Source organism: Chroicocephalus ridibundus, chromosome 1 (assembly GCF_963924245.1).
Source record: "Chroicocephalus ridibundus chromosome 1, bChrRid1.1, whole genome shotgun sequence".
Classification (NCBI taxonomy): Eukaryota; Metazoa; Chordata; class Aves; order Charadriiformes; family Laridae; genus Chroicocephalus; species Chroicocephalus ridibundus.
The window spans coordinates 187,232,485-187,256,546 of record NC_086284.1 but is presented as its reverse complement, the minus strand read 5'-3'; the positions used below and the strand labels follow the sequence as shown (position 1 = coordinate 187,256,546).

General features: G+C 41.1%; 1 protein-coding gene across 2 annotated transcripts in view; it reads right to left on the bottom strand.

The window, feature by feature from the left end:
• NELL2 (neural EGFL like 2) overlaps positions 1–24,062 on the bottom strand; it is a 156,635-nt gene that overhangs the window by 25,885 nt on the left and 106,688 nt on the right. For both annotated transcript variants that reach the window (XM_063323106.1, XM_063323107.1), the window contains exons 14-15: positions 18,237–18,359; positions 13,650–13,745 (exon numbers count right to left, since the gene is read on the bottom strand). In XM_063323106.1, coding sequence (XP_063179176.1) covers positions 13,650–13,745; positions 18,237–18,359 — 219 coding nt within the window. The remainder of the gene's footprint in view (positions 1–13,649; positions 13,746–18,236; positions 18,360–24,062) is intronic.

The window sequence follows — 24,062 nt, the reverse complement described above, 5'->3', positions numbered from 1 at the left end:
GTCATTGTCAGTACAGCACCTCATCTTAACTGTAACACATGCTTCTGTTTCCTTGTTAGCCCTACCTTGAAAAACAAAAGTAATTATTTTCTTCAAGGTAGCAAGAAAACTTGTACACCTTGAAATACACTGACAAACCCATTTTAGATATCTATCAGTGTTTGAAAGTTACGTAGCTCCCTTTGCACGTTAGAAATAGGACTAACACAGTGGTGCCATCACTAAATGTGTCACTTGGTGGGTAATAGTAGCCACGTCCTAAGCAAAAGAGAATTGATTTGTCTGAAAAGAGAAGAGCTAGTTTGGCCAGCTGTTACCTCTTTTCTAATGGGCGGGAAGGAAGGCTTTACTTGGCCAGTGTACTGACCAAAGATCACGAGTTTCCTCAAGTGAGGAGTCAAGTCAGTCATAAACATGAGTTATGACTTTCATATATATGAACCAAGGATGCAACCAGCACATTGTCAGCTTAGTTTGGGTTCAGCTTTGCAAAAAGCTGTTCCAGATCAGCTCTGGTATGAATTACGGTAAATTTCGAAGTATTTAGTTCAGAGGCCATTTAAGGAAAACAAACAAAAGAAGCCACAAAGCAACTCAAACAAAGTTTTGGCTAGGAATTGATTTGACATCCTGATCTGAACTTAGTCTTCGGTTGTGGTCTTCTACCCTTTGTTCAGGGTATCACATATATTATATGTGTGCTTAAATTCAAAACATTCTTACCTCCGCTTTCTTACCAGTGACCTGCTACCATGACTCTCAGTCCATACACCAGTGATCATTAATTTACATTGCTGCTCCTGAAGCGTAAAATCATGAAGGGATTGTACAAAGTTGTTCAAGTACAGAAAAGGAAAGAAGCATGCTATTCCTTTGCTTGGGCTATAAACATATCATTGGCATAGATCTGCAGAGACTGCAGGCTCCCTCATGTTGACAGCAAGACGAAGGGCTCCACAGGGACACGCGGCAATGATTGGCAGTGTTATAGATTTTAATTCCACTAATAGTTGAATGGCTCGTAATTCATAAAAGAGAGAGTTTACAGTGAGTGATGAAGGTCATCCCTATCTCCCTTATATAACGGAAGGAAATTCTATTATAATGCTGCCCAGCTGCACTATTCACGTTCTATTTATAGCCCACTGTATTTTAAGAACCTAATTGAAATTTTAGTTTTCATGTTTAGTTAAGGAGGTTCTTTCCCGTAGCAAATAATAGCTAAGTAGTGGATGCATTTTGATGTTTCAATAAATAACAAAAAAATCTTGTCTCCTTCTTTTAAGCTGCTACATATAGGATTGTAGCGCTGCAAGAAGCTAAAGAAAATATAAAGAGAAAAAGATAAGTACTCGTATTAGGCTCTTCAGCAGAGAAAAAATCTTTTGTTATTTAAAACCGACAAAGACTCTGAGGGAGGAAAGAAATAATAAGAACCCAAGAAACTCTGTCAGGCAAGGAAAATGAAGGGAGAAAAAGACACAGAAGGATGAAGCAGCAAAGCACCTTAAGCTACAAAACAGAAAGGGTGAGGTAAGTAGAGTTCATGCCTAAATCTAGAATATTCACCAAAGTCAATGTGGGCATTTTTTGCTTAATTTCTGTCAAAGATTTACTTTGTGAATAAATATAAGTAAAAATGTAAAGCAAAGTAAAACTTCCCAGGCTTCTAAAGTCACCAGCCCTTGTCTCACAGCTCATTTTTAAGCTTATTTTTCATATCTGAGAAAAATTCTGGTGGTAACAGGGATTAGGGCGACCTCCCTTCCAGACACTGCAGCCAAGAACAAACATCTCATCCGCAGAACCCTGGCTTTCCTCATGGCTCGTTGCAGTTCTGATTTGTTTACTCTCATAGACAACTTTCAAACCTTTTCCTGCAATTTAATGAGCTAGCAATTTTAGAACATGTCCTTTTTGAAAGCCAAAGGAAAAGTATTTTCTTAGGTTTTATGAATTGGTTACACTTCCCACTCAGAAAAAAAATAATGACATAAAACCCACTATGTCTTCTCTCAGATATTGATGTATCTGAACAGAGGAACAAGGGGTGCAGAAATGAGATGACCTTTATCGTATGTGGACTTTTGCCATTGCCGCCTTATGCAAACCTTGTCACTCAACTTTCCCCATATGTCTTGATTTCCACATCTGTAAAATGGGGAGAAAGTGCTTCTACCAGCCCTCTTTTTTGTACCTAAAGAACTCTGGGTGAAGAATTTTAAGTAAAAGCACTGATTCGGTAAGTACCACATGTGACGATGCCGAGGCATGGGTTGGGGAACAGTAACACACCTGGGTACAGGAACTAGAGAAGAGGCCAACATGGTTTGGGGAGCGGGGAGACAAAGGGCATTGAGCTTTGGAGATGAAAGCTGCGGAGATGAAAGCTGCAGCCCCTGCCTGCTTTATTTGGTAGCACAGACAGATCACAGAAGTCAGAAGGACACTCAAATGATAGCAATTTAAGTCTTGCGTATTTTATTTTTTTTTCAAACAGATCTCACAATGTAGATCTGGTGTAGATGGCGTTTTTTTGTAGAAATATAATAGTCTCCCGTACAGTTCTGCTGCACTCTAAGAATCTTTAGATTTTATGGATATTTGGAAGTGGTGGAATACAGCACCAGCACATGTAATTAACTTCATGTTATTATATACGTTCAGGAAAAATATCTAAGGAGAGGGAAGGTTAGTAAGCTATTTTGTACACCAGCACGACAATTTTCAGAATCTCACTTACAGCCAGCTTATCTATATCATATATGCCATGTTTGCAACCCATCTGCTGGCTGCATATGTCTATTTTTCTGTAGCCTGAATTAGCACTTGGAGCATTGTTTAAATAGAGAATTCCCTGCAGGAAAGGCTTGTTCTCCAGGGGTTGGCTGAACACCTCTCTACTACAGTTCCGGAGACTGCCAATCGTGTTTTCTTTTTCTGTTTTCAACTTCCTTGTAACAGTAAATATGAAGACTTGGCTTTTACTGGCATATAGTTAGCTCAAGATGGAATTTTTAATTATAATAACAATTCAACCAATGCTCATTAATTCTTTGCTAGATTTTTATTGCTGTTGTGGAGTATGCAGTATTATTTCTCTTCTAAGCAACAGTCCTTTCTGAATTGAAAGTTACTCTTAAACTGTAAACATCACATGCCCAAGATTCATAAGCTTATTTATGACAAAAATCCTTCAAATCCCTTAATTTTTTTCCTACGGGGAAAAAAAAAAGACTCACGCAGAGGATCTGTGATAGAGTTTCTCATTCCTCTATCTGAAAGGATCTTCCAAATTCTTTTGGGCTGAGCAGGAAAAAGAAACTTTCTCCATTTTACACCCTTTATACAAAACAATGGAAAAATCTCAGACAAGTCAAAGGGTGCAGAGATGTGACGGCAGCCTGGACAACCTGCATTTCTAACTTAATTCCTACCAGATTATTGCTCAAACTCTCCATAGGGTTTGCAGCTTTCCCTACTGATTAAGATCCTCAACAAATCCGGGTTGTTCCTCCCACAGAATGTCATCATTTGTGAGCTCTCATCTCGTGCCTAGATGAATTTTCAGCCTTCACCTCTTTGTTTGAACGTATTTGTTTTAGAGGGAGTGAGGGACATGTCCTTTGCCACCCACCATCCCTGGCAGCAAAGCTGCTACGGCATCACGCATTCCACATGCTCTCCCCTGCCTCTGCGGGACTTCAGCTTTAAAGAATACGCTGGTCAAAAGAGAGGCACAGTCAGGAGAGAGTTAAACCCCTTGCTTCTACTTTGTTTCTGCTGGTGTTTGCTCTTGTCTGTCTGCCTATGTTCACAGGAGCAACTGAAGTCCAATTAAAGAAGCGGAGATTGTAGTATTTGCCTCTTTAGTGATCAGTGTTCCTTAAGATGCAATATATCAAATGCTCTGCAGTGACTTCAGACCTAGGCAAAGTCAACATATTTTTCATGAAGTCATTTAAATAGCTTAGAAATATTCATCACACTTGAGATCCTTATGGGGGTAAAGCCTCTTTTGAAATCAACCCTATCCTGACTTTTTTCAAACCATGGTACACCTATTACTTCTAAAGGTACAAGCATTAGTAGCAACTTGTTTTATTTTTACGCATGTTGTACTGGGCAGCTATTCACCTAGAATACTAATTAGTTGTGGAGGAGGCAGATGATTTATGAATAAAGCTACGAACACATTGCATGTTATAGTTCCTTCAGTTAGACTCTAACTTAATAGGACTCCTGCTCACCCAAGGCCTGACTTCAGAAATATTTTAAAGAGTGAGCATTACAATAGCATGCTTCATGGTCCTTGTTTTTCTTAGGGTTGGTCGGAGATATCAAAATGGTCTTGACCATCAATGGCAAAGAGTCATTTTCACATTAGTGCAAATGGACATTTTAGAATGACTCATTACAACTTGTTATTACTGTTCCTTAATAGCAATAAACAAGAGAACCTGGTTCATATGCAAAGGCAGCTCATTAAAAGCACACAGCCCTATATGCCAAGAGAACTGTATCAATTTATATCAGTTGAATACAAGACCCAGGATGAAAGAATAAGAGGGAGATCAGTTAGGAAAACAGTTATTTTTATCATGTTTGCCTAGAAATCAAAACAGATAAGGAGTATGGCAAAAAAAAAAAAGGACAAAATAGCCATTAATTTTTATTACTGATAGACAGTTCAAGAAGGTAAAGGTACTTTTAATAAAGTAACTTTAGCTGACTACAGAAGGCCATAACTAAGGAAAATACACCATTTCATCAGCAGAACTCTACAGGACTTACAGTGCCAGCTTTTCAGTAATACCCATAGAGATCCAAGCTGTGAGGTACAGAGAAAATCCCCCCTCACCCTGCTCAGTCTTGGGAAGCTGAAAATGCACAAGTATGAAGGCCATAATCTGCTTGCTTTCTTTGCCTCCTCTGTTTCACCAGATGTATCATATGAACAAAGCTCCTGATCAGAACAGAAGTTGTGAAGATGATGGCTCCTAACCTCATGATGTTACGTAAAGCATAACACAGGAACGTAGGAACAAGAGTATAGGAACCAAAAGTTACTTTGCACTCTCTGCTCCAGAATGGCCAAACAAGATTTTTCAAAGGCTTTCCAGGAATTTCAGATTTGACAATACAAATTAGGCCTGTCTGTCTGGAACAGACACCCTATTACCGAGGATATTTCTCCCTATTAATCACTAGTCAGAAGTAGATACAATATACTGTGCCCTAAGCCGTACATCAGAAAACTATACTAACTAAACAAAATCATGTGGAAGCCTGTAAGATGTGCAGAGGTCCAAATTCCTAGAATTACTGTGCTCAAAAACTATTTATCTGAAATTGAGACAAGCCAAAAGGAAAAAAAAAAGGATGTATAGACTTTCCAAGTCCTAAAAGGACCTGGGGACACCACCAAGGTACTGGATGGGATGGTTCACTGGGGCACAGTTCCGTATTTGAATCATTGCTCCTAGGCACTATTTGCCTAGAGTCGCTCAGGAGGCAAAATTTAATAGCTTTCACTCTGGGCAACTGGAAAATCACACTGTTCACCATGTACGTGTCGAGTTTAGCCTACCCCCTGCTACTGCTTGTTCAATTCTCAAAAGTACCTTCATATTTTGAAAACACTACAGAATTTTGCAACCACAAGAAGAGCAGAAATGTTGTCAGTCAGATGTCTGATATATTGGTATGGCTTGGTAAGGAAATAACTCATATAGTAATTTCCTGCTAACTTCCCCTCAAGTCACCAGAAAAATTCTATGTGAAGGTACTGGTTTCACAGGGCATAATTGTAGTGCAGTGACAGGACCACAAAACACACAGAAAAATTTCAAAATTCATTACTAGGGTTCTGTATCAACGTATGGAAAAACAATCATAGTGCTGTACTAGTGTTCTTAAGAAGAATTAGCCGTTATGTTTAAAGAAGACATACAAGTAGATGTTATAGGATGCTTCCCATAAGTTTGCCCATGATTCTACTATCTGCTTTTCCTACAGTAAGACAGCATTGAAAATGGAGTAATATAGAGTAAGATGTGGCATCACTAAACACACCAGTTACATGCATTACCTCAATAAACCAATGCTAGCTCAAACAACACTGTTCTTGCCTCTGAAATCAGTAACTGACATGCCAAATAGCAATCTTTGAGAAGGCCAAGAGCATATAGCAGACCACTCGTTACCCAGTATGTGCAAGCTGGGTAGCGACTTTATATAGCAAAGATGCAAGTTATAAAGCAAGATGTTTCAGCATCCTCAGCAAAATCATTACGTTATTTTTAGCAGCTGGGGTCTGTGTCTTTCTGCTGAAACGGAAAGCACAGAAAATATTAATTAAATGCAGGTGCATGCAGTAATTCAGAAGTGTTTTCATTTCAGAGATTCAGCTCCTCAGAATAGAATACAGTTAGATATTTACCGTTACAAGTTTAAGTTAAACCAGTTTAAACAGGACACTGAGAACTCCAGGTCTCCATTTACACTCAAGCTATGGCTGGAAAGGCCAGACTCCCCAACCCAACATGCCACCCAACAAAATTTCCACAGGGCAGGAAGCCAAGAGTGTTGCCAAGGAAGTGGGGAGCACTTGGAAGGACTCAAGGAGGCCAAATGGCGGTGACTCCCTAGGGTTAGGGTCTGCATACAGCTAAGCCCAGCGACGAGCTGGGAAGGTCAGTTCCAGCATCCATCCTCGCTCACCTCCTCCCACAGACAGGGCTCTGGGTTACATGAGGACCTGACACCACAGCCACAGCCCAGCATGCAGGCCAGATCTTAGCCGCTTGCAAGCCACAATTTGGCTTCTTTGTGTTTTGTCCTGGGTGATTTATTTATTATATTTTTTTGCTTGCACCAAGGGAAAAGTTTTGATTAGCCTACGAACTTTGAAAATTACTGAAGCTGAAATGCCAGCCTTGAGTGACTTCAAAAGGCCTGACTTTCAGAATATGATAAATTCCCCATTCATTGCACACTGGGATCTATTAAAATATTTTACACTGTGAATATTGCTCAAGTACTATTTGTTTCTTAAAATTTTCTTGTTTCTTTAAATTTCCTTCTTCTCAATGTTTTCTTCCTTCTGTGGACTGAAGTCAGCCCTTTAACGTAATTGAAACATTTCCTACCGCAAGTTTCCTCTAAGTCTCAAATTTGGCTCCCCAAAACCGGGAGCCTGAATTCTCAGAACAGCAGGATCCAAGCAAGCCAGGTGGGCTATGAAAACTAATGAACTATGGGAGGCATCCCTTCTTCCTACAGCTATTGCTCTGGACAGTCCGTGCCTCTGCTGCCTTCATGTTCGTGCCACCACTTTCCTCTTGCTCCCTTCTTTTGTTTCCTCCTTCATTAAAAAGCCCAGCAACCCCTTATGGATTTCAGACAATAAAATGATTAACCCTAAAATGCTTTCTGCTCAAGGAGTTTGTATGTTACACTCGTTTATCCCAGCAAGCAACTGGGTTCCCCTGGTTAGACTGTGAACTGTCAAAGGGCGCTCCTATTACTCTAGGTTTGTGGAGGATCTTGCATACTCGTACCACAAATTTGAGCCTTTTAGTATTATTGTTGCAAATCCCAATCCGACTATCAGTGATTTAAATCTTCATTGTAAAAATAAAAGTGAGCAAATGGCAGATTCCTGAGTTGCGTGGAAAGTTTTGACTGTGATACTTTCAGAGCTTACAGCGAGTTTTCGTGAGACTGTGGCCAAGATTTTTTAAGAGTTCTGCCAAAAGTAATTCCAGTTCTTTCAGAACTGGTTCAATGCTCTCTGGACTTCAAATGCCATTTGTGTCACAGTTTTAGTTTCAGAGCCTACCTGGCCGCAAGCTGATTGTGGTTGCTTTAGGTGAACACCAGGGATCAAGGGCTTAAATGGATGCAGTTCTCTTGTGATAGTGAAAGTACCAAAATACCTCATTTTTGCAAAATCAGTGAAGTTAAGCTTTCTGGTTACTTTGACAAAGCCTTCTATTCCAATACCAGTAAAAATATTTTCCTAATAACTGGGGTATCAGAATTAAAAGATTTTCACAAGCTTCCTTTGGAACAGGAATAATAATAGTCTTCAATAATGTGAAGCCTGCTATTATTATGGTCAATGTGCTTGAACAAATTAATTTGGATTTGCTGAAAAGAGCAACAGTTAACGCATGTTAATTATTTAGCTTATATAGAAAGTGGCACAAAACTCTAAAGAGATCTGGTCTTTAACAATTATTTACCCAAATCACTTGTCTGAGTGTATTTCAGTTTTTTGAACTACAAATGTTAAGCACAAAGTTGCAAAAATTTGTTTTAGCGACCTCAATTTTTTTTTCCCTTCTCCATGAAGTACTTGCCACACTTACACTATTTTTGTTTGAGCTTTCCATATGTGGAAAAAAAAAAGGGAAAAAATACAAAGAAGAGCTAAATACTATATTTTCCTTGGATTTGACTATTTCTGAAAAGAGATCAGATAAGAGAGGGTGATCTCGTATACCTCACGCTCACCATTGTTTTCATAAATTCAGATACACACTTAATTAAGCCAACTATTAGTAATACTGTATGGTGGAATGAATGCAGAATCTGTAAGTTAAGCTTTTTCTCAACAATTCATTTCATAGGTAACAGCTTTGTGTGCCAGTTTATTTTCAGCAGTTTGCCATGGATTGTTCGATAACAGGTGGACATGATTCCCACGATGTCCAAGGAAAGTCTTCTATCAGGAAATGCAAGTATCAGCCAATCATCCATGAAAAAGCCACATACTTCCAGCCAACCCGTTAAGAAAACCTACACCAAAACACTACTAGTAGTGAAACTCTGCTATTTGATCTCATGCATAATTAAAAGTGGTCCAGGGGAACACTCAAAGCACAAAACGAGTGTGGGAACTCAAAAAAGAAGCTGACAAGCAGCAAAAATGCAGTAATCTTTTATACATGCAGATATGCCTATATAATAGGAGAACAAATCCACTCCTAAAGCTCTGTCATCAAATTAAAGGGGAGTTACAGTAGTATTAAGCAAATGTAACAAAGTCATCCTGTGCTGGATTCTAAAATGAAATACTTTTGAAATACAATTTAAGACAGCATTTTAAAATGCTGATTGAAGAATTCGTAATTTTACAATCAAACAAGACAGTATTAAGTCAGGTATTTTGAAAAAGTTTAATAGTCACAAATATTTTTAGATTTGCTTGGTAGTCTCATCTCTCTACACTGCAGAAGGCTGCTCTACTGGGTTAACTACTACTGTGCCTTTTAAGACTTGAAAATCTTTTAACACATAAAACCCACCTCCCTAAGCCAATTAATGCATCCCCAACATTAACAATGCCTCAACCCACATCCTTTGGGAAGAGAAACAGGAATTCCCCCACGTCTCATTTTTATGTCCTATTGCCAATTAAAAAAAATGGTTCTGGATGTTGATACATCTGCACATTATTCTTACACCTGCTTCCTCATTCCACTGATCCATTTCCACAGGGTACGGGCTACAATTAATCTAAAAGACTTCCAACAGATCATTCTAAGGCATTGCAACAGCTCTGTTAACTGCAAGGCACTCCACATGAGCGAATACCTCTTCTCATAGAGATACCCGATTAGCAGTAATAGTTAATTCTCCATCTTATGCTTCTGAGAGCGACCTGGTAGAGGAGGATCAATATCTAAATAAATTGGAAAAAATACAGGTTGATCAAACCTGGGATCCTGGATGTACCCAGGAGTGCTAAGGGAGCTGGCTGATGTCATTGAGAGGCCCATCTTAATTATCTTCGAAAGGTCATGGTGACTGGGAGAAGCTCCTGAGAACCAGAAGAAAGCAAATATCTCTCCTACCTTTGAGAAGAGCAAGGATCCAGGGAACTACAGATCAGTCAGCCTCATCTCCATCCCTGGGAAGCTGATGGTAACCTCCTGGATACCATTTCCAAACTTATTAAGGATAAGAAGGTGATTGAGAACAGTCTGCATTGATTTATGAAGAGGAAATCATGCCTGACCAACCTGATAGTCTTCTAAAATAAGATGACTAGGTTGGTAAATGGGAAGAGAGCAGTGGATGTTGTTTATCTTAACTTCAGGAAGGCTTTTGATGCTCTCATAACATCCTCAGACAAGCTAAAAAGTGCAGACTAAATAAATGGACAGTGAGGTCGATTGAGAATGTGCTGAATGGCTGGGCTCAGATGGCTGTGATACAACATCCAGGTGGAGCCCAGTCACTTAGCAGCGCACGCCTGGGTAAATACTGCGTACTGGGCCAGTACTGTTTAACATCTGGACAATAAGGCAGAGTAAACCATCAGCACATCTGCAGATGATACAAAATTTGAAGGAGAGGTTGCTACACCAGATAGTCGTGCTGCCCTTCACAGGGACCTCAACAGACTGGAGAAGTGGGCCAACAGGACTGTTACAAGTTCAGAGGGAAATGCCAAGTCCTACAGCTATTAAGGAACAACCTCAGGCACCAGTACAGGTTCGGGACCAGCCAGTGGGAAAGCAGCTTTGCAGAAAAGGATCTGGAGGTCCTGGTGAACACCAAGTTGAACATAAACCAGCAATGTGCCCTTGCAGCAAAGAGGCCAACAGCCTCCTGGGCTCCATTAGGAGGAGCATTGTCAGCAGGTCAAGGGAGGTGATCCTTCCCCTCTATTTCATGCTGTTGAGATCACCTCTGGGTCCAGTGCTGTCTCCCCAGTATGAGAGAGACATGGAGCAAATCCAGCACCAGCACAGCGCTGCCGAAGATGATTAAGGGACCAGAGCACCTGTCTTACAAGGAGAAGCTGACAGAGCTGAGATGTTTGGCCTGGAAATGAAAAGGCTGAGGGGGATCTTACCAACGGTGTTGGGGGAAGCCAGACACTTCTCAGTCATGCCCAGGAAAGGGACTAGGGGGATGAGAGATTGCATTTGAATATAACAAAAAGAATATTTTTTTTACTGTGAGGATGACTGAACACTGGAATTGGTTGCCCAGAGAACTTGCGGAGCTCCAAATCCAACTGGGTGGAGTCCTGAGAAACCAGCTCTATTTGACCCTGCTGTGAGCAGGGGGATTAGGCAAGATGAGGTCCCTTCCAACCTCATATTTCTATGACTCGGAGAAATTATTTAAACAGAGCTATTAATCCACCTTTTACAGAAGGAAACAGTAAGAACTGGTGATTGTATTTTCTGGGTTATTGCTGGGATGTGGATTCAATCTCCTGTTAATTAATTCATAGATTCAGCAGCTGCTGACAATTTCTATATAACTGTATGTTTTATTTTAAGTTAAAAATGCCAATATTCTTCAATAAGCAGTTTTTAAATATATGTAGCATAAACAGAAATAAGTAACACGCGGTTTAAAAATAGATTTGGCGTCTTTACATCAATCCTCCTCCTGCCTTGTATGTGACTGCAACTAAAGATGTCTGCCTAGAAAAGATTACATCACCTTTGTAGATAAAGTGACTGTTCAAAATGGGAAGCTTCCAGCATAAATTATTCGTAGTATGAATGTCTTGAATCACTTCAAGCCTAACGAGAAGTACCCTCAGAAAACTCCGTGGCATTCACTGGGAGTGAATATGTACTGTCTGAAGCTCAGGCTTTCTTTTACAACGCAGTCTCAGAACAAACCAGCTTCTGCTCTTTATCAACGGGACACCTCTTCCATTTGCCACTCCGATGGTATTTCAGACTGTATGTTTCAAAGTGATCTGCAAGTAGATTACAATCCTGCTCTTGCACATTAATACCCAAATGAGGTGACCAGACCCTGTGGCTGATCTCTAGCATTACTTATTTCAACAGTAAGAAAAAACATGATGTCCAGTGGAGGCCCACCAGGACAGAGGGGCTTCTCCTTGCAAAGCTGACCTATGAAACTGGCTGGGGGCTGGCAAACTGGCTCCAAATCGTAACAACAGTATCACTAGCTCTGAGACAGCAGGTGAAAACTACCTTACTGACCTTTGAGATCAGCTATTCAGAAAGGCATTCAGATATGGTCCAGGTCTCTACTTGCCCTCCTATATGTTTCCTGAAGGGCAGGAAGGACGGGCAGTTAGGCCAGCAGTCCGGCTGCTTTCGAAAGATATTGGGGGCCGAATACACTTAAGCTAACTTAACTTAGGTTAACTTAAGGTGCCTGAGCTTTCTGAATTGGGAACAGAGTGTCCTTGGGTTCTCCTCTAAAGAAGGGAGCAGACACAGGACCTCCAGGGGCAATTCAGAAAAGCTATTGACTATACAAGGAGACTAAAGTAAATATGCTTCTCGTCTACACACTTCAGATAGGAGTATAAAGCTGGAAAAGATGAATGTGGGCCTTGAAACTATACATGCTATATTTAGTTGAGAACAGCAGAATGCTGCAAGGAGCATATAAGACAAATATTACTAAAACAAAGTAACTGTTTTAATACTTGAGCATTATTTTAGCACGCAATTTGTTCCAAGCGAAAACACTCTTACACTGAAGAGACCTTGGTATCCTGTACCACATTATTTGCACCCTGTGAAACAGTGAGGAATACTTGAAAACTTGCTCTTTTGACATTTTTCTAGAAATAGATGAACGATCAGGATACTGCTTTTCATACAGCATACCCCTTGTGTACTGTGGTAATACCCACTCAAACACACAAGAATGAAAACAATCACATTTCTCACCTCTCAAATGGACCAGATAGTACAGAATTCAGATCAGTCTGTGTTTTTCGTTAAGCTGGACATGTTTACAAGTCAGACAAAAGCTATACTTGCTCAAATGACCTCCTCTCCTCAGTTCGGAAGATTTATTGAAGGCAATATAGAACAGCAACAATAGTCAATCATAGCTGGCAGACTGCCCTTTTATTAGGCATACTGAAGCCAATTAATCTAAGCGAGCTTTCTCCCTTTTAACTCCTGGAGGCATGTACGGTTAGAATGCATTTAAAAATTCTGCAGCAATAAATAAAGGTGCTGAAACGATTCGTTTGAACTTTGAGAAATTATTTACAGGCACTTGAGATGCTACGTATTAACATTCTACATACTCTGCTGGGCAATATAATTTGACTAGATCCAAGACTTCAAAAATAAAGTTCAAAAACAAGGCTTTGTGGCACTGCCATCCTCAGGGGTAGCACGATGCTAAAAGAATGCCTGCGAAAGGAAGTAAAAGCAGTAGGAACACTGAAACCTGCCTTAACACTGAGTCAGAACACTGAGATAATCAGAAGTCTTCAAATAAGGTTGCAAGGGAAGGTGGGCTACTGAACCAGTCACACATTTACAGCACAGAAGTAATCAATTAATGGAATTTATTTCTAGATGTCAGATTATCTGCCATTTATAGGAGATACCAAAGGCCATTTGAGGTGAAAAGCAAGTCTATAATAATCTTATTAATTATGAAACATCAAAACCCAAGATGTCTTAATTCATGTTCTCATTTTTGCAGTCCATGTGCTTCTAATTAGAACTGCTGCAATATAGTCTCTTGGGAGGCATATAAGAAAAGTGAGTAACTTTTTAGTAGCAGCTTCCTCCTACTGGGCACACACTTTAATAATCCTTTACTCTTGGATTACCTCAAACATCCTCATTGGATTACCTTCATCGTAAATTCAATTAAAATCTTACCAGTTTCGCAGCTGGGTCCAGTGAAGCCTTGTGGGCAGGCACACACGTTGGAAGCAATACAGGCTCCTCCGTTCCTACACCCGTCTTTGCAAAAGGCTGCAAAATGCAAAAATCACAATATATGGGTAACAACAGGACTACACTCAGCAACCACGCAGGTGGCCACAGGCCGCTGGCAGGCTGGCACGAAACACAGTCCCTGCGGCATGGAGTGCAGAGGCTGCCTTCTCCGGAGGAGAGAGGTCACGAAGAGATGGTTTATGGCCCCCCTGCCTCACTGGCCAGATGGGCTGACAAGCTACAGAAGGAGATTAGAGTAAATCATCTGAAGACAACAGCTCACATATGCGCTCCTTTGCACGCACTGGGAAGCAGTGAAAGGCAGCATCTTCCCCAGGAACAGGCTCTTCCTAGGGCAGTGCTGGTCTTCTCTGCTGCCCAAATAAAGCCCTGGGCATAACAGGCACAGCTGAGCACTAGATCAGCTGGCTGTGTTATTTCTTAAGCAATGAGATCGAAACAACATAAATAGTAGTTTTGCCTCAAGGGATTCTGAAGAACTTAAAAATTTTTACCAGTTACAGTCTGAAGTCGATCCCTGGATTTGCTCTTTGGCACGCTGCAATCCGGGAAGCCGTGCTCACGTATTTAGGTGCAGCACGCTCCAGGTACGGTTGTGAATATGTGTATGCACCAATATGTGTCTGCACCCCTTCTGCGGATGCAGAAATGTAACCAGCTCTGACAGAAAACACAGCAGCTGTTAATTGTATCCACAATATGGAATGAGCAATGCTCTTGTCACAACAACCTACAGAGAAAATTGCAGGGGAAACTAGGCAGATGGAGGTTATCACCGATGTAAAGAGTTGCTCCGGGGCGCTGGTCTAGCCCAGTGCTTGTAAGCAGCCGCCGGAGATGCCAGGCTTTGGTTTGCAGCTGCTCTGCGTAACAGCACCACTGATGAGGTCTTAAGGCTCATCCGAGAGAGAACATGAGGGTTATTGGCTTGAGCTTTCCCGCTCTCAGGTTCCAGGCACCAGCCTTGTGGCATGAGACCCCGGCACTGAGTGAGACATCAAAGCTTCCCGGTGCAGGATGACACGGTGCACGGGAGCACGGATGGCAGCACACTGCGTGAAAAGCTGCCAAAGCCATGGGGACAAGAGACGCATCCAGGTCTTTCTGAAAGATGCTGGCATCCAAGCCAGGGCTGCAAAGAAGTACATTTCTCAAATTGGGATACACAGGCTCAGAGCCTTCTCCTGCATTTTCAGTATTGAAAAGGGAGGGAGAGAAGGATGCACTTCTTGACAGTGGGGCCAGGTGCCCTCTGAAATGTAAGAAGTCAGAGCAGTCAGAGCAGTCAGAGCTCTTACCCAGGCAACAGAAGAGCCAAACGCTGTGCTCTGGGGTTATGGACCTTCTCTTTGTCCCAAAGAAAATTACCTTCGTGTAAGGTGACACACCTCCATCAGAAGGACTGAGGAATGCTCCCAAGCACAGCACAGGAGTGAGTTGTGCAGACAGAGCTCTCGTCTGAGAGGAGCATCTCTGGGTTTGAACTTCGTCAGGCTAAAACTTTTTTCCCATTCCCCAGAGGAGAGAACACAGCATAAAAGGGTGTATTTGCTCACATCTCTCCCTCTACTGATGTATTTGACTGGAAGCAGACTAGGCTGATGTGCTTTACAAAGAGCTCATTTATGTTAGGAATATATAGAAAAACCATATCATGACACAGGTGAAGGAATAACTAGTGCTAAGATCAGGCTTAGAAATTAAAGAAATTCTGGGTCAAGAGGACTGAGGCGCAATTTCAAGGAACGTTGGGCATGCTATTGCTGCAGCGAGACCACTTCTCACACCTGAGCCTGTTCCCCTACAGCTACACTACTTTTACTTTCAATCATCCTCTAAAACCTATGCTTGGAGCCTGAAGACTTCCAAGGATTTGGGCCCAAGTACCAAGTATAATGTTCTCTGATGTGAAATGCAACAGAAATAAAAGCAGCATTGTATCTCTGGGAAAGCATCTTTCTTAGACCCATAATATAAATTCTGATGTTTACCAGTTGAACAAGAACGTTAGAAAACAAGGCACCACGTCATGTGTTACAAAGGCTTTGTGCATGACCATCTACTGCTTTTCTCATTTATGATGAAAAGACACAGCATACCAAACAACTTTCAATTCATCCAAGCAAAATAGCAAGTGATTGGCTGTGGACAACGTAGATCTGACAATGTTTTCACAGCTGTAACTTTGCTGGTAACTGTGGGCTTCCTTGAATGGTGTAGTGTGTACAGAAACTAACTTGAGACGGAAACGAAACATAATTACTTCAAACTTTAGAGCATACTAACTTACAGATGCATCATCCTCAAATTAATGTGAACTCGACAAAACGCAAAGTCACTGTATATCTGTTTATGAAAATCTTCTTAGAGGTGCAGGACCTAAATGCCTAGCCTAGCATTCTGCCTGTCTTCTTCCAGGTATGTGACCAGATTTGCGTCAACTATGACACAGCATCTCTTCCAGTTCAAAGACTGATGTACCACTTCCTCCATGCTAAAGATCAGTGCATCCCTATGAGTAAGAAATCAAGCAAAGGAGGCAGGAGACTTGCATGGATGAGCAAGGAGATTCTGGAAAAATTCAGATGGAAGAAGGAAGTTTACAGAATGTGTAAAAAGGGACTGGCCACTTGGGAGGAATATAGGAGCATTGTCAGAGTATGCGGAGATGCAACGAGGAAGGCTAAGACCCACTTGGAATTAAATCTGGCAAGGGATGTCAAGGACAACAAGAAGAGCTTCTTCAAATACATCAGTAGCAAAAGGAAGACTAGGGAAAATGTGGGCCTGCTGCAGAATGAGGTGGGTGACCTGGTGATGGAGGATGCAGAGAAGATGGAGTTACGGAATGCCTTCTTTGCTTCAGCCTTTACTGCTAAGGCCGGCCCCCAGGAATCCCAGACACTGGAGGTAAGAGAAAAAGTCTGGAGAAGGGAAGACTTTCCACTGGTTGAAGAGGATTGGCTTAGAGACCATTTAGCCAAACTTGACACCCACAAATCCACAGGCCCTGATAGGGTGCATCCATGAGTTCAGAGGGAGCTGGCAGATGTTACTGCCAAGCCACTCTCCATCATCTTTGAAAGGTCATGGAGAACAGGAGAGGTGCCTGAGGACGGGAGGAAAGCCAATGTCGCTCCAGTCTTCAAAAAGGGCAAGGAGGAGGACCCAGGAAACTACAAGCCAGTCAGCCTCACCTCCATTCCTGGAAAGGTGATGGAAGAGCTCATTCTGGATGCCATCTCTAAGCATGTGAAGGAAAAGAAGGTTATCAGGAGTGGTCAACATGGATTCACCAAGGGGAAATCATGCTTGACCAATATGATAGCCTTCTATGATGGCATGACTGGCTGGTTAGATGAGGGGAGAGCAGTGGATGTTGTCTACCTCTGCTCCAGCAAGGCTTTTGACACTGTCTCCCAAAACATCCTCATAGGTAAGCTTAGGAAGTGTGGGTTAGATGAGTGGACAGCGAGGTGCATTGAGAACTGGATGAATGTCAGAGCTCAGAGGGTTGTGATCAGTGCTACAGAGTCCACTTGGAGGCCTGTAACTAGCGGTGTTCCCCAGGGGTCAGCACTGGGTCCAGTCTTGTTCAATGACTCAGATAAGGAGACTGGGTGTACCCTCAGCAAGTTTGCTGATGACAAAAAACTGGGAGGAGTGGCCGACACACCAGAAGGCTATGCCACCAGTGAGATCTGGATAGGCTAGAGAGCTGGGCAGAGAGAAACCTAATGAAGTTCAACAAAGGCAAGTGTAGGGTCCTGCACCTAGGGAGGAATAACTCCATGCACCAGTACAGGTTAGGGGCTGACCTGCTGGAAAGCGGCTCTGTGGAGAAGGACCTGTGAGTCCTGGTGGACAAGTTGACCACAAACCAGCAATGTGACTTTGTGGCCAAGAAGGTCAATGGTCTCCTAGGTGTGTGCCCAGCATGTCAAAGGAGGCCATCCTCCCCCTCTAGTCTGCCCTGGTCAGGCCACATCTGGACTACTGTGTCCAGTTCTGGGCTCCCAAGCTCAAGAAAGACAGGGAACTACTGGAGACGGTCCAGCGGAGGGCTACGAAGATGATCAGAGGACTGGAACACCTCTCTTATGAGGAAAGGCTGAGAGACCTGGATCTGTTTAGCCTGGAGGTGAGAAAAATGAGAGGGTATCATATCAGTGCTTAAAAATATGTAAAGGGCGGGTGTCAAGAGGATGGGGTCAGTGGTGCCCAGCAACAGGACAAGGGGCAACAGGCACAAACTGGAACACAGGAAATTCCATCTCAACATGAGGAAAACTTACTTACTTTGAGGGTGATGGAGCACTGGAACAGGCTGCCCAGAGAGGTGGTGGAGTCTCCTTCTCTGGAGATATTCAAAACCCACCTGGATGCGTTTCTGTCCAACCTGCTCTAGGTGAACCTGATTTGGCAGGGAGGTTGGACTAGATGATCTCTAGAGGTCCCTTCCAACCCCTGCCATTCTGTGTAGCCCTGGGGTTTTCAGCAGCTTACCTTTGCAGATGGTACCATTTCCCGTGTAACCCGGCTTGCAGACACAGTTGTGCCCACCCACGGTGTTGAAACAGAGCGCGTTTTCATCACAGTTGTGCTGGTTTGTTATACATTCGTCATGCTCTGAAAAAGGAAACAAGAATGAGATGGTCATGAATTTTTAAACCACAGCAAAATAAAAGCTTTGTATAGGTTTCCACATTACAAAGAGATAAACACAGTAGTAGTTACCGATAACAGGACTATGTGAACATGTAGCCATGGAGTAGCCAGGGTATATATTTTTAGCACATGCTAGTATGTGATAACTGTGCTGCGGCATAACTCCAGTTTCATTAACAGGGAGCCACCATCATTATACTTTCCATGTGGGCTACAGCGTTCTCGTAAACATTTGCCAAGGAGCCAGATAACATACTGAAAATCCATATGCTAGTTCTACTGTATAATTTATTCATGCAGGTTTATCTTATGCAGGATGCATAGGGTTTCCTTCAGAAGGCTGACTAATGGTGCGAGACACACGCTCCAAACTGCAAAAGATACGGTTAGCAGAAGGCAGGACTTCAAAACGTAGCCTCTGCTTTCCTTCCCTTCAGTGCGTATGTGGCATTTTATTTATATGAAGTAAGCAACCCGAAAACAAAGGTCTGCCCGCTGTTCAAGGGACTTTCAGCATGGTGTGTCCTAGCACCAGACGCGATGGATGAGACACCTCGGTCTGGTGATTAGAGTTAGACATACCGGGAAATACACCTTTTGGGAATAAATTAAAAGTCTGGACAATATGATTTTGTGCTAACTTGTAATGCAGTGTTTAATCTGAAACAAAAAGGTATCGTATAAGTGTTCAGACTACTGAACGTTTTTATGGTTGAGTTTGGGATTTTTAAGAAATGGAAAATGTGATTTCAAAATAAGATGCTCTAAAGTGCCATTTCAAAATGCCACATGAAATGCTCTAGTATTTTCAAAATGCAGTATCTTAGTCTGTAGGCATCAAAATGAAATGATTCCGTCTCCTGGAAATATTCCTTGCATGTTCTTTAAATCAACAGTGTTTCCCTATCCATGAATAATTTCAGGACCCTGAAATTTTAACTTCAGGAAAACGGACTGTTTGGGAAACATAAAGGCACCTGATTTCAATCAGCACACATGGACTAACCTACATGTGAGGTTTTCATAGCCATCATTCTGCCCAGGTTTTAGTAAATTTTATTAGTGCAACTTGTGCCAGTTCTGGCTATCATCTGACACAAGTCTTAAATCTGGAATCGGATGCTCTTTCTTCTCCAGTTTTGGAGATGTCACACTGCTCTGAATCTTCCCCTTTATAAATAAAGAGCTGAAGTCTGAACATACCCCACAGAGTTGTCAGGAAAATTTATTTCGTAACATTTGCAAATCGCTATGGAAATGTTCAACTTGCTATTTCAATACTGGCCATAAACTGTAGGAGTATAAAACCGGCAGAATGGCACATCTCTAATCCATCAGATGTAAACTGTCCTCTAGTAACGGCAAGTACCTGTTGTTTAAAAGGGGAAAAAAATTCACCACAATGCCACTCCTCAATTTTAAACAAAACACAGGTTTAGATCATTATTATTTTTTGTGGGTTTGTTGCTGTTGAGTGTTTGTTTGGTTTTTAATAATGCTAATCTAACACCCTTCTTCTAAACGAGGACTTACATGGCTCCTATATCACCGCCAATGCTCTCCTCAACCCGCAGCACCGGGGCACCGGCACTTACTGAGCTGAGTCCCTCACTGGATGCCGCAGAGCACGGGCTGCAGGCCTCCGCCCTGAAGCATCAGATTTAATTACTTTGCTCTCAGCATGAATAACTAAAATTGTTATTGTTCACCAAATGATCCAGCCCCTCGAAAATCCGGTTACAATATTTGACTCCCACCTCCTAATGCAGTGAAATTTCTCATGCTGGCTCAAATAGTACTTATGCTAAATCAGTCCATAAAATAAAAGAAAAATAAAGTAATGATCATGCAAATTAGGTAAAAATTGTTATCTCTACTGTAATAATATCCTGTCTTTCTTAGTTTGTGTTAATATTATGATATTATTTAAATACGGTACACTATTTAAATATTAAACATCTACGATTTTCTCCTTTTAAAAGGTTCTATATAACATACAACAGGAAAATAACTATGGAAATGTGAGAAACATTACGCACCCAGCGGGCCAAAATATCTTGCAAAGCCATTTTCTTGGTATCTCAGGAGGTAGGGTCTATACAACAATACATCACACTCATAAACTCAGCTCCAATCACTGAATTTGACAAATTAACTGCCATCCTCAACGAGGAAGTGTAGCCATCCACCCCAAAAGCATCCCCGGCACGTACGGCAGCTCTTTACCAGGGATAATAGCGTATTTTAGAGGAAGGTAGGTGATCGCAGACTGTCGCATTAAGAGGAACATCTCTAAGCGCGTGGCTGGAACAGCTCTGGAAGCCCATCAAGGTCCCCACAGGCAAGGCAAGTGCTCTGGCCTCTATAGCGAGCAAACTCGCTATTGGTATTCCGGTACCATAAGACATTAACCATATTTATAACACCTTGCAGTACCGGGGCCTTGAAGCCCATTTGCACAGATGTAAATCCTTTGTATAAGAAGATGACTGTCACACTTGAGTGTGCCTTCCTGACATTTACTCTCTGGGCTAAGAAAATCTACTGACTCTTTTAAGATAGATTTTTCTTAAAGCGTACCATATCAATAAAATTAACTTTCCATCAGTTAAGTAATGGGGCTTGGATTCAAAGATAATATGCCTGGTTTCCTGCCCTACATAAGAAACTTCGGTGTTTCTTGTCCTCCTGTAAGAAAGTTCATGGAGGATGCTTGCTAGCATTTCAGGAAGAGGGTCCAGCACATAACCAAAACTGTATCAAACAGCCAGTACTTCTAGTTTTGTGGTTATCTGCTCAAACTTCAGGTCTATTTTTATTTAAATCAAATATTAGCGACTCATGAAAAATTCATTAGTCTGAGAAAGGATTCTTGGATTGAAGTTTACATGTCTTTTTTTAGGATGAAAATGTCTCAGAGTAAGAGGAAATTTTGTGATTCAATTAAAGGAGCAGAGATTTTAAAATTATAGGAATGGAAAAAATCAGCAAAAAAAAAAAAACGGATCAGGATGCTTTACAATCCGTCTAGATTTGTTGCTCTGTATTGTCTGAGCTTAGCTTCAGTAACACACTTAACACTTTAAATAGTTAAACAGAGTACTTCATGTTCCTTCTTACAGTGGCACCTAAAAAGCAGTCAGCCCACACTTCAGGACTGGCTCTTTTATGGTCTGATTACAAATGGTTAAACTACACCGGAAAAGATCCTGTATGTACATAAAGAGACCATCAGAAACGGCTCCTTCCAGAATTCTCTATTAATAACAAGGCAGACTGTCCAGCTTTATTAAAGATAGAAATACTTATTTGTAATAAAAAGGGTGGTGTTCTGTTGATAATTCTTCATTAATTCACACTTATTGGTTTGGTTTCTTTTTTTTTTAATCAAACACTTGGAAAGTCACCTTAAATAAGGAGGACATCGCAGAGACTGGGTTCAGCAATCTTAAATAGCAAACTAGCAACTGCAGATGCAGATAGGGCCATGCATTACAAAGAAGCAAAAAAAGCAATTTATAAAAGAATCATTTAAAGAGAATCATTATGGTTTTTAAACCGGTATGGAAACATTATTTGAATTATTTAGAAATGTCGGTACCGCCCAAATATATTTCCAATGCTGCAGGAAGCAACACAGAGGCCATTTATTTCAAGCATCTTTAGAAATCATGTGACACACATTTAATGAAAGTTCTATACTTATTCACACCATTATGGAGATGACAACAGGCCAGGTACAACAGTATTACAAAGGCAAAGAAATAAAAATTATTTTTGCAGAGAGAATTTCATGATTAACAAACCTGAATTTGCATAAACATCTTCTGTAAAGTCCAAATGCGATGGTTTCAATGATTACTTCTAAAGCTTTATTATCTAACATATCTAAATACCATTTTGCACTGTTCAGGACTCTGTGCTCAACGGCGTTAAAAGTCATAAAATCTCTGTTCTGGGAATCAACCAGAATTTTAAATACAGTATTTATATTGACTAAACTATCTCTGGAATGGGGTCTTTCTAGATAGAAAAAAAATGTTCAACTCCAAAATTTGCTATTGCTCCATGGTAATAACAATAGTAACATTAAATGCGTATGAATGTTCCATTAAATAGTTCTTATGATACAGATGACCTAGAGATGCAAAAAATTACGTAACAATGCAATTAATTCACACCCGTACATATATATAATGCACGTACAGTAAGGGTGATGTACTTCATTTTACTTTGGTTCATTTTGAAATACTACTCCAAAATCTTCCACATGGCTTGCTTGACAAAGATGTTCCAAAGAAGGATAGCTAGCGTGAAGGGCTAGGAGAGAGCCTGCTGTCAGGAACTGACCAGGACCCATTAGATCCTGTGAGGTATCTCAATGCAATGACAGCTGGGGATGTGTCTTACAAAGTCTATTATTTGTGCAGAGATTCCTGCAGGACATAGCAAAATTCAACATGCCATCCACCAGGTGTGTCACCTGCCTCCTCCTCACTACCCTAGCACTATGCTGCATCAGTCCCCCTCCTTCCTACTGTGCATTTCATGATTAAAAAGAAACGGAAGTCCCTATAGCATTTCCTACTTACATACTGCAAGCCTTCCCAATATTTGCCTTGTGCATCCAAATTCTGCAAATATCTAAGAAAAAAACAACAGCAACAAACAGAATCCAATCCACCAGCAAAAAGGAATGATGACCGATTTGCATCACTTACTTATGGGTAAAGAATATTATGCTGGCAGTTTTCCTGAACCATCCATGATCAATATTGGAAAACAAGAGCTGAGATCACACTTAAGGCACAGAAATGCCTAAAAGTTCCCAAAAATATAAATAAAATACACCCCTCCAATTGCAATCTTGTAACACAATGCAACAGTTACTAATTTCCGAGTAAGGAACTTGTAGACCTGGATTAAATTAAAATAATTTAAATAAAGAGAATATATCAGGTATCTTCTCCTTTCAATGCCTCTGCATTCTTGAACTCAAATTACTTTCAGCCTCCTGTCTCCTTCCCATTGATTTGGTGTAGATCTATACAGCCGGGGTGACCAGCTGGCCATCTGCTGTGCCAGTGACAACAGTCACAGCAGTGACAACAGATAAGAGTTACTTGAATTATCAATAGACGACACACTCAAATGCCCACTTACAGTTTATCTTAATTACAAGCTTTTTTCCCCCTCATACAGTTCATGTACAAGATAAAAATTAGTAGTAATTATATGGGTAGTTTGGAAGACTTATTCCACTAAGATCATCTGGGAAATGACAGATGGTTAATTTCTTTAAGACTTCATATTAACTAGTTTAAACTCTAATTGGCAGGGTTACTTAAAGTCTCGGTGTATGCACACTATTTTCAAAGAGCAAATGCTGTAAAATTATTGATGATTATGCTGTTTTCCATATGTTTATGTTAACTTTTTGGATTGATATTCCTCAGTTCAAGTATGCCGCAATACATTTTTCTATAGATATTCCTTAATTCAAATGCAAAATGGAACCCATACTCTAATTACTCATAGAGTTACCATCACACAGTTTACCCTTAGTTAACGCTGAAGTCATTAATCATTCATTAATAACCACCAGCAGCTGTCCTCAGCTCAAAGCAGGGGATATGAAAAGCCAGGTCTCCCTACAATAGTCCA